The 16,026-nt window shown below is 35.0% G+C and overlaps 1 protein-coding gene across 1 annotated transcript in view; it reads left to right on the top strand.

The window, feature by feature from the left end:
• Positions 1 to 16,026, top strand: part of Nup153 (nucleoporin 153) — a 60,410-nt gene that overhangs the window by 31,005 nt on the left and 13,379 nt on the right. Inside the window, exons 13-17 of the mRNA XM_047559291.1 lie at positions 5,767 to 5,904; positions 6,531 to 6,629; positions 10,422 to 10,506; positions 12,575 to 12,697; positions 15,393 to 16,010. Coding sequence (XP_047415247.1) covers positions 5,767 to 5,904; positions 6,531 to 6,629; positions 10,422 to 10,506; positions 12,575 to 12,697; positions 15,393 to 16,010 — 1,063 coding nt within the window. The remainder of the gene's footprint in view (positions 1 to 5,766; positions 5,905 to 6,530; positions 6,630 to 10,421; positions 10,507 to 12,574; positions 12,698 to 15,392; positions 16,011 to 16,026) is intronic.

Here is a 16,026-nt window from a genome sequence, read left to right as displayed (position 1 = left end):
TAATACTCAAGATTCATTTTTTTTTGGTAGGTATTTTAATTGCCTTTAGGGAAAGTCCAAAGTAGGAGAAAATTTTAATGGAACAGATAATGCTGATTCCAGATACTGTTATGACTTAGCAGAAATTGAGAATTTTTGATTCACGGAACATTCAGGTTAATATAAATATATATCTAAAATAACTTAGTTTGCAACATGAGATAGAGTATGTTTTAACTTTTTTTTTTTTTTTTTTTTTTTTGGTACTGGGGATTGAATTTAATGATACTTGACCACTGCACCACATCCCCAGCCCTGTTTTATATTTTAATTAGAGACAGGGTCTCACTGAGTTGCTTAGCGCCTTGCTTTTGCTGAAGCTGACTTTGAACTTTTGATCCTCCTGCCTCAGCCTCCCAAGCCGCTGGAATTACAGGCATGCACCACCGTGCCCGGCGTGTTTTAACTTTTACCTTATCTCAGATTCTAAAATTTGTAAGGATTATAGTCACTACACTTACTGACATTTTGCCTTTATTGTGAATACCAATCTCTGAGTGCTTTTTTAATAATTAAAAATCTCATTGTTACAAAGTATATAATAAGCAATATCTAATACTGAGTTTAGAGAGATTTAATTGCTTGCTGTTGTCTGGCCACTTACTAGCCAAATACTTTAGGCAGTTTAATATCTTTGTACTGCCTAATTTCACTTTGCTTCTTTTTTTGGTACTGGGGATTGAACCCAGGGGCTCTTTACCACTTGAGCTACATCCCCAGCCCTTATTAAGCCTCCCAAGTCCCTGGGATTACAGGTGTGTGCTACCATACTGACTGTACTTCTTTAGTTTCTTATCTGTAAAATGGGAATGAGAATCAGTATATTGCTGGGTGCTGTGGCTCGTACCTGTAATCCTAGTGGCTCAGCCTCCTAAGCCAGGAGGATCGAAAGTTCAAGGCCAGCCTTGGCAACTTAGCCAAGACCCTGTCTAAAAAAACAACACACACACACACACACACACACACACACACACACACGGCTAGGGATGTGGCTCCTGTCTAAGTGCCCCTGGGTTCAATCCCCGGTACACCCTTCCCCCCAAAAAAAAATCAGTATAATGAATTTAATGTCTGTGATGTATCTGTCAATATGATAGTACGCCAAGTATTTCCCTGCCCCAGTTTCTTCCTACATAATATCTGCCTTATGAAAAATAATTCCAGTACATGTAAAGATGTTTAAAAGATACTAAAATCATCAAACATTTGATGACTGACCTGTTCAGATTGATTAGCATGTTCAACTTGAAGTGAGTGTAACCATCCAGTTAGCAAAATTCTGGGCATTTTTTTCTCCTAGTGAGACCAGCTTATCTCCAAGTCCTTATTTGGGAGAGTAGAAATCAAATTACAGAATTGTTTAAGGTCAATAATATAAAGAATCAGTGTGGCCAAGTTTGTGGCTTAATGAATTGGCATAAGATAGTAGATCATACAGTATGTTAATGTATAAAGACAAGAAAATAGAAGCAGGAGAACAAACTTCCTTCAAAAATAGCCAGGTGCACCTTTTGTTTGCTCCCCATTTCCCCAAATTGGTTATCAAGTTCCAAACATATAAAATATCTAAATAATTTTGCATCAAATACTCATGTAGCACTTAGCTTTTAACATTTTATATTTGTTGTATCCAATAACTATCTATTTCCTTCCCCTTTTTTGGGGTGGGGGTATATTTCAAATAAGTTGAAGATACCGTATACTTCACCTCCAAATACTTCAAGGTTATATTATGTGTTAGAATTAAATATTTGTTGTTTTTTTAACTTAGCAAAAATGTGCGTGTAGTGGAATGTAAAATTCTTAGGCATAATGTTTATTGAATTTGACTGATGCTTAAACCAAACCTCTGTTGAGGTAGTGAACATTTCCACTATCCCAGAAAGTTTACTTACATTCGTTCCTCAGTCCATTTCTATTACCTCCTACCCTAAAGATAATTACTGTGTTCTTTTTTTTTTTCCCCCAAATGTTTGGTTTTGCTTTTCCTGGAATTCATACAAATATATTTATTCAGTAAATATTCTTTGGTTCTGGCTATTGTTACTGAAGCTGCCAATGAATATTCTTGTATAAATCTTTTTGAAATCACATTTATTTCTCTTATAGTAAATACCTAAAAATGGGAGATTGTATACTAAGTGTTTTAACTTTTTAAGAAACTACCAAATTGTTCCCTAAAGTGGTTTTGGCATGTTACACTCCTACCTAAAAGCTTCTCAGCATTTTACTTACTTCATATCCTTACCAGTAGTTGTCATCTTTTTTAGTTCTCCTAGCTTGTATGTGGTGGTATTGTGTTATAATTTTAATTACCCTTTCTCTGACAACTAATAACATTGCATTTTTTATGTGCTTGGGGGGGGGTGAGAGAGAGTTGTTTGCTTAGATCTTTTGCCCTTTTTAAAAATTTGACTGTTTTATTGTTGAGTACTTTGTCATATACATCTCAAATAATTTTTTCCCCATCTAAGTTACCTTTTATTTTATTTAATTTTATTTTTAAACTTTTTTTTTTTTTTTTGCGGTACTGGGGATCGAACTCAGGGCCTTGTGCTTGTGAGGCAAGCAGTCTACCAGCTGAGCTATCTCCCCAGCCCCTAAGTTACCTTTTTATTTTCTTAAGTGTCTTTTGATCAGCAGTTGCCAAATTTTATAAAATCTGATATTTTCCCATTTTACATTTCTTTGTATGCTGAGAAACCATTGTCTATCCCCAGGCTGCAAAAAGATACTTTGTTTTCTTCTAGAAGATTTGTGATTGTGCTTTATGGTTTTGGGTTTTGCTTTTGTTTTTTTTCCCCTAATTTCTCATTGATTTTTGTATTTAACCCATGAATTACTTAGCAGTGTGTTTAATTTTCAGATATTTGGGTGGGGGGTTGTGGATTTCCAATTAAACTTGTATTGAGATTTGTTTAATATAGTGCAGCAAATATTTTGTTTGAAGAATATACTGTAATCTGGGGTGTAGTGTTCTTTAAATGTCAACAAGGTGATTGCTACTTCTTAGATCTTCATTCTTATTCTTTTTTTTTTTTAATTTAGATTGTCTTTTCCCCTTCATTTTATCATTGTGTGATGTACTTTGAGACCTTCATTAAGAGCATACACATTAGACTTGTATGATTCCATAATAATTTGATCTTTTAATATCTGTTTTAATCAGCTTTTTCACTGCTGTGACTACATGACCCAGCCAGCACAATTTTAGAGGAGGAAAGGTTTATTTGAGGGCTCATGGTCTAAGTCCATAGAAGGCCGGCTCCATTCCTTGGGGCTTGAGGTGAGGCAGAACATCATGTTGGAAGAGCATGGCAGAGGGAAGCAGCTGGCATCTTGAGGAAGCAGAGAGACTCCACTCCCCAGATATAAATATATACCCAAAAGCCATGCCCAATTCTTGCCTCCTTTAGCCACACCCTACTACTTCAGTTACCACTCAATTAATCCCTATCAGAGGATTAAATCACTGATGTGGGTTACGACTTACAACCCAATCATTTCTCCTTTGAACCTTCTTGCATGGTCCCACATGTGAGCTTTTGGGGGACACTTCGTATCTCAACCATAACAATATCAAATGGCCTTTTTAAGAAAACTCTATAGGAATATTCTTGAAATTTTCTCTAGTATTAATATAGCCACTGAATTCTTACTAGAATACATTTTATGCATAGTAATTACAGTTTATAATTTTTCCCATCCATCCATTTACTCTAAGTTTTTAAGTAGACGCATGTATATACTTGTCTTGCTGTTTAATCAGGATGCTTATTCCATTTATAGTTAATATAATTATTGATGTGGTTAGATTCAGGTCTACCATTTTTCTCATTTGTTTTTTGTTTCTCTTTTAAAAACTGCCTCTTTTGGTGTGAATCAAATGTTTAATAGAAATTCATTTTATTTGTTGTCTTTTTAGCTTTACCTGTTCATCAGTTGGTGGTTCTTCTTGATTATGATATGTGTCCTTTTTCCAGGCAATTGTGTTACTGTTGTTCCACTTTCTGTAAAATCTAAGAATCTTGAACTGGGGTCATAGCTCAGTGGTAGAGCATTTTCCTAACATGTGAGGCACGAGGTTCAATTCTCAGCATCACATATAAATGAATGAATGAATATATGTATATATGATGCCTGTCCACTAACAACTAAAAAAAAATTAAAAAGAAAAAAATCTTAAGAATCTTAAGATAGTTCACATTTGCTACTCCCTTTCATTTTATGCTGTATATATCATTTATTTTACATCTAGGCAGACTGTAAACCTATACTACATCCTGCTTGTTTTTTATAATTATGTGTATTTTAAAGAAACTAAAAGAGCTTTATTTTTGCCTGCATATTCTCCATATCTTTCCCAGTCTGAGTTTCCATTTCGTATCATTTAACTTCAGCCTAAAGAAATTATGGAGCAGGTCTTATGGCAATGGATTTGTAAATTCTTAGTTTTATCTGGAAAAAAAAAAGAAAAAATGGAAGTGTCTATTTTTACTTTGATTTTTGGATCATTTTTATTGAGTTGTGATTTATGTGCTATGAACCCCTTCCATTTGAAATATTCAGATTGTTTTAGCTGGCAGTGAATTTACCTGAACTAAAACTCTTTCTCTTCTGGTGGACAGACACAGTTCCTTGGTGTCTGCTTTACACCGGTGGAGTTTACAGGTTCAGCAGATTTGAGTGGTTTGTATTCAGACTTTGGGATTTCTTTCTGTGGCTCTTCATTTTGCATCTGCCCTCATTTTTAGCTGTTGCAGTCTTGCCACACTGTCCTCTGATTCATCAAGTAACAGGTTTGCAGTATTCTATCAGTTTTCAATTGCCCAGAGCTACTAACTGAAAGAGAATAGCTTACTCAGTGGCCTTTCCTTCTTCTAAGTGCCCTTTCCTATCTGGTTTTTTCCTTGCTTTTCAGCATTTCCAAATGGTTGGTATTGGGGTTTTTTTTTTAAACACTTTTTCTCCTATATTACTTATAATTCAGGGCATTGGACACATATAAGGTGCTCCAACATAGTACTAATTAATCTGTTTGTGTGTGTATTCTTAATCTAGGTCATTGGAGACTTGGGTGCTCTTTGTTCTATTGATTAGAAACCAAAGCAATTTACTAGACTTCATGGGTTCTGATGAGTTATTAAGTGTTTTTTTTTTTTTTTTTTTATGCAGAGACCATATATAACTGTGTTTTGCATTATTACCACAATTATGTTTACAGTAAGAATTCTTTTCCTCTAATTTTTGCCAATTAGAAAAATTGGTGCTCAGGGAAGTTAGGTTCTCAAAGTTATGTGGCAGTTGGTGACATAGGTCAGATTCAAATCTTGTTTTTTAATTCAGGAGCCTACGGGGCTAATGTTATATGGTGCTACCTTCTTTCTGTTCTGAATTTGCCTTTATCAGTTCTACCCGAAATTAAGAGTAGAGGTAAGCCAGACGTAGTGGCGCATGCCTGTAATCCCAGCAGCTTGGTAGGCTAAGACAGGAGGATCTCAAGTTCAAAGCCAGCCTCAGCAAGAGCAAAGCAGTAAGCAACTAAGTGTTACCCTGTCTCTGAATATAAAATACAAAATAGAACTGGAGATGTGGCTCAGTGGCTGAGTGCCCCTGAGTTCAGTCCCCAGTAACCCAACCCTTCCCGCCCCCGCCCCCACCCCCCAAAAAGGTAAGAGAATGATGTGGGAGATGAAGTTTGTCATTATAAAACATGCTGTGTTTTAGGAAATGGAAGTACCAGTATTACCGAAAATCTCCCTACCAATCACCGGTTCTTCACTGCCTACCTTCAATTTTAGTTCTCCAGCAATCGCAACTTCCTCTCCATCACCCACTGGTCCATCTCAGTCATTAACAAACAAGGTACAGAGCCATTATATAAATGAGGTGTTTTTTTTTTTTTTTTTTTTTTTTTTAATCTCTACTTCTGAAAATCTAATACTCATTTTAAAGCAGTGATTAATTTTCATTATGGAAATAATACTTCAGAGTATGTAGAGAGAAATAAAAATGGTGTTTTACTCTTAAAAATTTAAATATATCTATTGTATATTGTAATGGGTTTCTTTAACTCTTATGCAAGGCATTGGAGAAAGATGACTGTTGTTGTTTCCAAACAATATTTCCAGTGAGATTTGGGGCTGGAGGGTAGGAGTAGATGTATGTCTTTACTTTTCAGTTAGGATTAACATCTTTTAATTTGCTTCTGCTTTTTTTAAAATCTTGTTGTTCCTGACTTTTCACCTTTTCTAAACATATAGTTTATTTTTCTCCTGTAAACAACTATCCACCTCTAAGATTGTGTATGTTCCTCTTTTAAGAAACAGCCAGATTTTATAGAAGAAACTCTACAGTGTTTTTCAGAAGTTGTGATTTTTAAATCTATAAGGAAAAATAAAAAGGCTTTCAGTTTCTTTGAAATAATTTCCTTAAGGTATGTTTTATTGATGATTTCTTTTTTTGTGTCCTTTCTTAATTTGGAAAACCAGGTACAAATGACATCTCCGAGCAGCCCTGGTAGTCCCATGTTTAGATTTTCATCTCCGATTGTAAAATCTACTGAGGCAGATGTACTACCTCCATCCTCTGTAAGTAGCAAGCAAGAAATATTTGATATTTAATAAATATATATTAATTTAATAATTATAACTTAATAAGGCACATTTTGTATTGTATGAATACTTTTAACCCTGCTATATTTTATCAAATCTGTGATGCCATTTGTAGTAAGAAACATTATTTTTCTTGTAACTTAAAAAATATTCACAGTTCAGAAAAGATAAGTGAACAATTGCATATACCATTTAACAGTTAAAATGCAGACATCTTGATTCTTTTCCTTCTCTATCCTCTAAGACAAGGGACATTTCTTTGTATCCTTTCAGTACAGTTATCATACCCAAAAAATTTTATCATGATGGTATAATAGAGTTTATATTCAGACTTCCCATCATCCCTAGACTGTTAGTTGATGTTTTATGTCTCTTGGCCCTAGATCCAGTTAAAGACTAGGACCTAATCAATTAAATCATGCTGCATTTAGTTAATAGGTCTGTTGAGTCACCTTTTTTAAAAAATTTATTTTATTTTATTTTTTTTTTAATTTTAATTTATTTTTATTGTAAACATGGGATACATGTTGTTTGTACATGGAGTAGCAGCATACCATTTGCGTAATCATACATTTACATAGGGTAATGATGTTTGATTCATTCTGTTATTTTTTCCTTCCACCCCATCCCTCCCACCCCTCTATACAGTTCCTCCTTCTTCCATTCTTGCCCCCCTCCCACCTCCCATTATGTGTCATCATCTGCTTATCAGGGAGCTCATTCGTCCTTTGGTTTTTTGAGATTGGCTTATCTCACTTAGCATGATATTCTCCAGTTTCATCCATTTGCCTGCAAATGCCATAATTTCATTATTCTTTATAACTGAGTAATATTCCATTGTATATATATACCACAATTTCTTTATCCATTCATCAATTGAAGGACATCTAGGTTGGTTCCAAAATCTGGCTATTGTGAATTGAGCAACTATGAACATTGATGTGGCTATATCTCTGTAGTATGCTGATTTTAAGTCCTTTGGGTATAGGCTGAGGAGTGGGATAGTTGGGTCAAATGGTGGTTCCATTCCAAGTTTTCTAAGGAATCTCCACACTGCTTTACAGAGTTGGCTGCACTAATTTGCAGCCCCACCAGCAATGTATGATGTACCTTTTTCCCCACATCCTCACCAACACCTATTGTTGCTTGTATTCTTGATAATCACCATTCTAATTGGGGTGAGATGGAATCTTAGGGTAGTTTTGATTTGCATTTCTCGTATTACTAAAGATGGTGAACATTTTTTCATATGTTTGTTGATTGCTTGTAGCCTTCTGTGAAGTGTCTGTTCATATCCTTAGTCCATTTGTTGATTGGGTTATTTGTATTCTTGGTGTAGAGTTTTTTGAGTTCTTTATATATTCTGGAAATTAGTGCTCTATCTGAAGTATGAGTGGCAAAGATATTCTCCCACTCTGTAGGCTCTCTCTTCGCATTGCTGATAGTTTCCTTTGCTGAGAGAAAGCTATTTAGTTTGAATCTATCCCGGTTATTGATTCTTGTTTTTATTTCTTGTGCTATGGGAGTCCTGTTAAGGAAGTCTGATCCTAAGCCAACAAGTTGAAGATTTGGACCTACTTTTTCTTCTATAAGATGCAGGGTCTCTGGTCTTATTTCAAGGTCCTTGATCCATTGTGAGTTGATTTTTGTGCAGGGTGAGAGATAGGGGTTTAGTTTCATTCTGTTGCATATAGATTTCCCGTTTTCCCAGCACCATTTGTTGAAGAGGCTATCTTTTCTCCATTGTGTATTTTTGACACCTTTGTCTAGCATGAGAAAATTGTATGTATTTGGGTTTGTGTCCGTGTCCTCTATTCTGTACCATTGATCTACCTGTCTATTTTGGTGCCAATACCATGCCATTTTTGTTACTATTGCTTTGTAGTATAGTTGAAGTTCTGGTATTGCGATAACCCCCTGTTTCATTCTTCCTGCTAAGGATTGCTTTAGCTATTCTGGGTTTTTTATTCTTCCAGGTGAATTTCATGATCGCTTGCTCTATTTCTGTAAGATACATCATTGGGATTTTAATTGGAATTGCATTGAATCTGTATAGCACTTTTGTTAGTATGGCCATTTTGACAATATTAATTCTGCCATCCAAGAACATGGGAGATCTTTCCATCTTCTAAGGTCTTCCTCAATTTCTTTCTTCAATGTTTTGTAGTTTTCATTGTAGAGATCTTTTACCTCTTTGGTTAGATTGATTCCCAAGTATTTTATTTTTTTTTTGAGGCTATTGCAAATGGAGTTGTTTTCCTCATTTCCCTTTCAGATGTTTCGTCGCTTGCATATAAAAATGCTTTAGATTTATGTGTGTTGATTTTTATAGCCTGCTATTTTGCTGAATTCATTGATGAGGTCTAGAAGTTTTCTGGAGGAGTTTTTTTAATACTCTAAATATAGAATCATGTCATCAGCAAATAGTGACAGCTTAAATTCCTCTTTTCCTATTAGTATCCCTTTAATTTCTTTAGTCTGTCTAATTGCTCTGGCTAGAGTTTCGAGGACAGTGTTGAATAGAAGTGGTGAAAGAGGACATCCCTGTCTTGTTCCCGTTTTTAAAGGGAATGCTTTCAGTTTTTCTCCATTAAGAATGATGTTGGCCATGGGCTTAGCATAAATAACCTTTACAATGTTCAGGTATGTTCCTACTATCCCTATTTTTTTTCTAGTGTTTTGAGCATGAAGGGGTGTTGTATTTTGTCGAAAGCTTTTTCTGCATCAATGGAAATAACCATATGATTCTTATCCTTAACTCTATTGACATGATAGATTACGTTTATTGATTTATGGATGCATCCTTGCATTCAGGGATGAACCCCACTTTATCGTGGTGCACAATTTTCTTAATATGTTATGGGGTATGGTTTGCCAATATTTTGTTAAGGATCTTTGCATCTGTATTCATCAAGGATATTGTTCTAAAATTTTCTTTCCTTGATGTGTCTTTTCCTGGTTTGGGTATAAGGGTATTAGCTTCATAGAATGAGTTTGGTAGGGTACCCTCCTTTTCTATTTCCTGGAATACTTTGAGAAGTATTGGAATGAGTTCTTTGAAGGTCTTGTAGAACTTTGAGTCACCTTTTGATCTAGAAAAGTTCTGGGCTTTTTTGGTCATGCAACATATTTGTTCATTATGAAGTAGCATTTTGCATAAGAATAATGCATAAATTTAATTTACTTTTTGTTCCAAGTTTGGCATATGTGTATCATTTTTAAAATGTTACAGATCAAGTATAATTTCCTTACCGCATGCCTGAAACCCATCAGTTATCTCAAAACTCTCATACTTTTTGTTAGAAAATGAAGTTCAGAAACTGGGCATTAGGAATGCAGCATTATTTTTTGGACTGTTTTGAAAGTGGGAAAATAAGGTCTAAGAAATTTAAAATGCTGTCATACTAGGACATGCTGCTCAATACAAGAATCCTAATATTATTTATTTGCTCATTTTCTTACTTATGTAGCAGTGCTGGTGGTTGAACCCGAGTCTGCGTTACATGCTAGGCAAGCACGCAATCATTAAGCACACTTTTTTTTTGAGACAAGGTCTTGCTGTGTTACCCAGACTGGTTTCATGTTCCTAGGCTCACATGCTCCTCCTGCCTCAGCTTCCAGTGCTGGTACTTTAGGTATACACCACAGTGCCTGCCTTATGAATCCCAGATTGAGAGATTGTGGAAATTATGTTATATAGATAGAACAGGTGAAATTTAGTTTATTTGTTTAGAAATAGGTTGACACTTGAGACCTTTTGCTTTTCAGATTGGATTTACATTTAGTGTGCCTGTTGCAAAAACAGAATTTTCTGGCTCTAGTAGTACTTCAGAACCAAGCATAAGTACTTCAGGTAAGTAAAAATTTTTCACACATTTTTGCAAAAACACAATTGTATATATTAACATAGTATTTCATATTCTTTCACCTTTGGTAATTCTTCTAAATGTTTTCACTTGGATGAAGTTAACTCTGAAAAGCAAGAAGTTATTACTTTCTAATAACACTTTCTATTAATTTTTTTCAGAGATATTTAGCTATTAGTTTGTTTTTGAGCAGGACAGTCACAATAACAAATTTATTCTCCATCTGTGTTTAGTCAAGATAAGGTAATAGGTTTCTTATAAATTGTTTTATTTTAAATTTAAGGGTCGTCTACATTAAAATTATGGTGGATCTCATCTCTGGGTTTACTGGGCAGTTCACAAGCATTTTTATTTATAGGGGTTATGCTGGCCTGTGCAGGTGATGATACGTAATCTCCGAACTGAAAATTGACATATTTGAGAAAAAGAAATTAGATAACTAAAACAGGATCTTGTTGTAGTAGTGGTTTTCTTTTCATTGTTTGGGAAATGCAGAAACATGTGGTCTGTACTATTCAGGACAAGAATTTGGAATGAAGGCATTTTATCCAAGAAATGAATTCAAGTGGAGGGGTATAAAAGAAAAATCATTACATTCTTTGTAAATATCAAAACATTAGTTGTGGGGTTGGAGAGGTGGCTTTGCCTGATATGTTTATGATTCTAATTGTGGAGGGGAACATCGAATAATCCTGTGTAATAAATAGAAAGTGGCAGGCAATTTCAGTTGTACTTTCTACCATGAAATTTATGGATTAAACTTTGCATTATGGAGTAAACCTCTCATGACTTGTTATGAGGAAAGGTCGTTTCCAGTTTTTACTAATGCTTTAGTAGTGGTAACTGAATTGGTAACAATTTATTAAAACAGCTTTTCATTTCACTGTATTGTGAGAAATTACCCAGATTTTTTTTAGGAGTGATTATGAGTACATTTATGAGTGGCAACAAAATTGTGTATTATCACTTTAACACCTTTGGTTCTCACCATTTTTTTTTTCCTCTTTTTTTTTTTTTTTTTTTTTTTTTGATATTGGGGATTGAACCCAGGGGTGCTCTACCACTGAGCTATATCCCCAGCGCTTTTTATTTTTTATTTTGAGACAGGGTCTCGCTAAATTGCTGAGGCTGGCCTCGAACTTGCGATCTTCCTGCCTCGGCCTCCCGAGTCGCTGGGATTACAGGCGTGTGCCACTGCGCCCGGCTGGTTCTCATCACTTCTATCAGTTAGCAAAGATGATTGAAAATGTGGAAGTCATGATTAATTATTTTGTGACAGGAGCTAGTTTTCCCATTATCTCCTTTTTGTCTCTTTGAGTGCACTTCAGGTAATCCTAAAATTTTACCTTAAATTTACTAAAAACAATTTAATTTTGATCATAAAAAGTAAAAACAATGAGTATACATTCATTCTACCACTAGCAGCCACCATTAATTTTTAAATAGAAACATTCTAAATTTTCTAGACTTTCTAACCTGCTTTTGCCCACAGCTATGCTTTTTAGCCTATGCATTTTATCATGCATTATCATTCAGCAAATAGGCATTTTATGTAACCAGATTGAGCATTGTATCATACAGATTTTTAATATAACTGAAGGATATTTTTAATCATAGCAAACTGTCTCTGTTGAGAATTTCTTTTAGTTTTTTTTTTTTTTTTTTTTTTTTTTTTTAATCAGTATTTTAAATTGCTGAGCAATCACATATGTTATTTCAAGCAGTGAAGGAGCCTTGCCCCAGTGGCCATATCTTCCCTAGTGTTTCAGTTTAATTTTCTTCTAATGAATTCATTTGCTGACACTTGTAGTTTATACTTCTGTGCCTTTTTGTGGCATGTGGGGTGGTAAGGGAATGTGCAAAAATGGAAGGAGTATTTTTATCTCTTTGCAATGACAAATTAATATTAATATAGTTGTTTGTTATTTTTGAATTATAGTGACTATTAAAGTTTTAGAAATTAGTCTGAAAAGCTTAGATTTTTAAAATGCATTGAATTCAAGAATCTACTGCTTTCCTTAGTATAATATTTTTTACAATTAAAAAAAATTACAGCTCAAGATATCACTGCGGTGAACAGCACAAGCTGTAAGAAGCGAGATGAAGATTGTGAGGGACTTTTTAGACCTGTAAAAATCCTGAAAGAAGGAAGCGTTTTAGATGTTCTGAAAAGCCCTGGTAAGATGATCGCAACCCTTGAGATAATAAAAAATCTTAATTTCACACTCCCTTGATTTAATTTTAATGTTGTGTTATAATGTAGACTCTTTAAAAAAAAAAAAACTACCAATGATTTGATAAAATGTTGAATTTTGAATGTAAATGTAGTGAGATCCAATTTTTTATGGGAAATGTCTTAGAAATATTACTTCTTTGGAATTCAAGATCTCTGTATTAATAAAGAAATCTCTTTAAGAGACAAGTATAGAAAGAGAACATGAGTTTTCAATTGAGATTGGACAACACCGAGTAAGAGCAAACATCATGATAGCATCTGGTCATGTCTTGAGAGCATTAAACTGCCTTCTCACGTTAATTCCCCAAATAAGTACATATAGAACAAGACCACATTTGCTGAGTTTTATATTTATTTGTGGGGTACAGTAGTATAATTCAGTACATGTATACAAAATGTGTAATGAACAAATTAGGTAAAGTTAGGTAATACTTAGAAAGGGATGAGTAGAAATCTTCAAACAGGAATAGATGTTCAGTTTCAAATCAGAGGATGTTCACAATATCAGTTGTGCTATGTAGGAAAAGAATATGAAACTTTTCATCAGGCACCATAATAGCTCAAAATTTCAATTTACCCTACAGATGTATTTGTGTATAATGGGATAGGTCTTAAGAATAAGGTTGGTTTCTACAAGTTTTAGGGTTAGGTTGTTTGATCCTGATTTTTTATTTCATAGGTTGTGTACACTACCTACAGGACTCCAGTAATTTAGTTTTAATTAAGAATGCTTGCTTGTACTAAAATTATTAGCTAATGATAATAAATGACTATATTATGGTCTAAAAAGTAGAATTATTAGCAAACTAGTAGGCAAGCATCAAATATATAGTTTTTTTGGGCCTGGGATGTGGCTCAACAATAGAATGCATGCATAAAGCCTTGAGCTCCATCCGGGCAGGGGTGGGAGGTATTGTTTTACCCTATACTTGTACTTAGTGTTACACTCTGTGTTTAAACCTGGTCCTCTGTAACTTTTTAAATAGGAACATTTTTAAAAGTATTTATTTTATTTTGTACTGGAGATTGAACCCAGGGATACTTTACCATTGAACTGCATCCCCAGTCCTTTTGATTGTTTATTTTGAGGTACGGTCTCACTTAAGTTGCCCAGGCTGCCTATGAAATTGTGATCTTCCTGCCTCAGCCTCCTGAGTCACTGGAATTATAGATGTGTGCCACCAGGTCCACCTTAAATAAGAAAAATTTGATAGGAGTATTTGAGTGAAATTAGGAAAATTTGACAATCAAAGGAAAAGAAATTTAATTCTTGAGATGATACCGTCAGTTTTCCTAATCTAGTGTTTCAAGTTAACCATTACAAAATAGTACATTGTCGATGGCTGAGAGTAACTGAAGGATGGTGATATCATTTTGCCATTATGCTAAAGTAGCTCTAGGCTGATTATTTCTTTTTTTTTTTTTTTTTTTTTTTTATTTTGCGGTGCTGGGGATTGAACCCAGGACCTTGTGCTTGCGAGGCAGGCACTCTACCAACTGAGCCATATCCCCAGCCCTTATTATTTCTTAATACCACTAGAAAACATGTAAGGACCTTCTATATTGTCTTCCCTTCTAATTCTTTCTTTGGTGCCAAAGGCTAGAGAAATAGATCATTGGTGTTGCTGTGTATAAAATGAAAGTTTGTTGTCCCCAAGGAAAGGATTGGAAAGTCATTCTCATGAATAAAGTATAACTTGAGTGAATCAATTCAGTGACTGCGTTGAATATCTTAACTATTTAAATATACCTTCCATTTTTACACACACAAAAAAAGAGATACTTGATAATTATGAAAGACTTCTGCGATTATCTTGGAGATAAAATATTTGAGTTGTGTTTGAGTTACTATATGGGAACTGTGTGTGAGCCTATTTGAGTAGTATGAACTTCTGTTCAATGTGGATTTAAAAACTGGGTCTTAATCATTTTTATATTTCTAGACCTTACCAAAATGTAAGGTACTATCTTTGTTGGGATTTATTATCATATTAGTTATCAAGCCAAAAGTTTTCAAACTTGTGAGTTTAATTAAACTTAGCACCCTGTTGTACTTTGAAGGGGTATCTATCAAATAATCATGCCTGCTCAGCTTAACTGGTTTTATTGATACTTGAGTTTACTACAAGAATAGATTATGACTGGATAGCATTCAAAGATTGTAGCTATTGAAGTTGCTCGGCATAGCCAAGAAAACGCCCAAAAGAAAAGATAGACATAAGGGGACATTAGGACTGTGTTGTAGTTTAATATTTTGGGAAGGCAGACTGCTGCAAACCGTGGATGACAGTAGGTAATGTACATCACTATACTAGAAATTCCTAAAAGTAGAATTCTGTCTAAATGTTGCTTATTAGTTATGCTTTTCATAAATATGCTTGGGTGAAAAGAACTCTTAAGCAGTCCATCTAGGATTTTTTTTTTTTTTTTTTTTTTTGGCGGTGCTGGGTATCGAACCCAGGGCCTTGTGCTTGCAAAGCAAGCACTTTACTGACTGAGCTATCTCCCTAGCCCCCATCTAGGATTGTAGTAACCCTGCAAGAAGGTAAGTGTTTTTTCCCTGTAATAATGTTGCAGTTAATGTTTTGATTATAAAAATCTTCTCTTTTAAAATACTCTGCTCTTCTTCGATTGTAGGTTTCACATCACCAAAGGTAGATCCTCTTGCTGCTCAGCCTACCACGACAAGCCCAGAAGTTTATACAAGACCAGCAATAAGTACATTTTCTTCTAGTGGAATCGGGTTTGGGGAAAATTTAAAGGGTGGATCATCATGGCAGTGTGATACCTGTCTACTCCAGAACAAAGTTACAGACAACAAGTGCATAGCCTGTCAAGCAGCAAAATTACCATCAAGAGAAACTGCCAAACAGACTGGAATCGGGACACCAACCAAAAGTAGCAAAGCAACTCTTTCTGTGTCGGGTACAGGCTTTGGAGACAAATTTAAACCAGCAATAGGAACTTGGGATTGTGACACCTGTTTAGTGCAAAATAAACCAGAAGCAATGAAATGTGTAGCCTGTGAAACACCAAAACCTGGTACTGGTGTGAAGCGAGTGCTCACGTTGTCCGTGGTTTCAGAAAGTGCTGTGACCATGGCTGCAACATCTTCCACCTGCACTGTGGCGTCTGGTTCTTTAGGATTTGGAGATAAATTCAGAAGGCCTGTGGGGTCTTGGGAGTGTCCAGTTTGCTGTGTTTCTAATAATGCAGAAGACAACAAGTGTGTGTCCTGCATGTCTGAGAAGCCAGGTATGTTTATGGCTAT

Source organism: Sciurus carolinensis, chromosome 7 (assembly GCF_902686445.1).
Source record: "Sciurus carolinensis chromosome 7, mSciCar1.2, whole genome shotgun sequence".
In the NCBI taxonomy this organism is placed as follows: domain Eukaryota; kingdom Metazoa; phylum Chordata; class Mammalia; order Rodentia; family Sciuridae; genus Sciurus; species Sciurus carolinensis.
The sequence above is the reverse complement of the archived record's forward strand: the minus strand, read 5'-3'. Positions and strand labels throughout refer to the sequence as shown.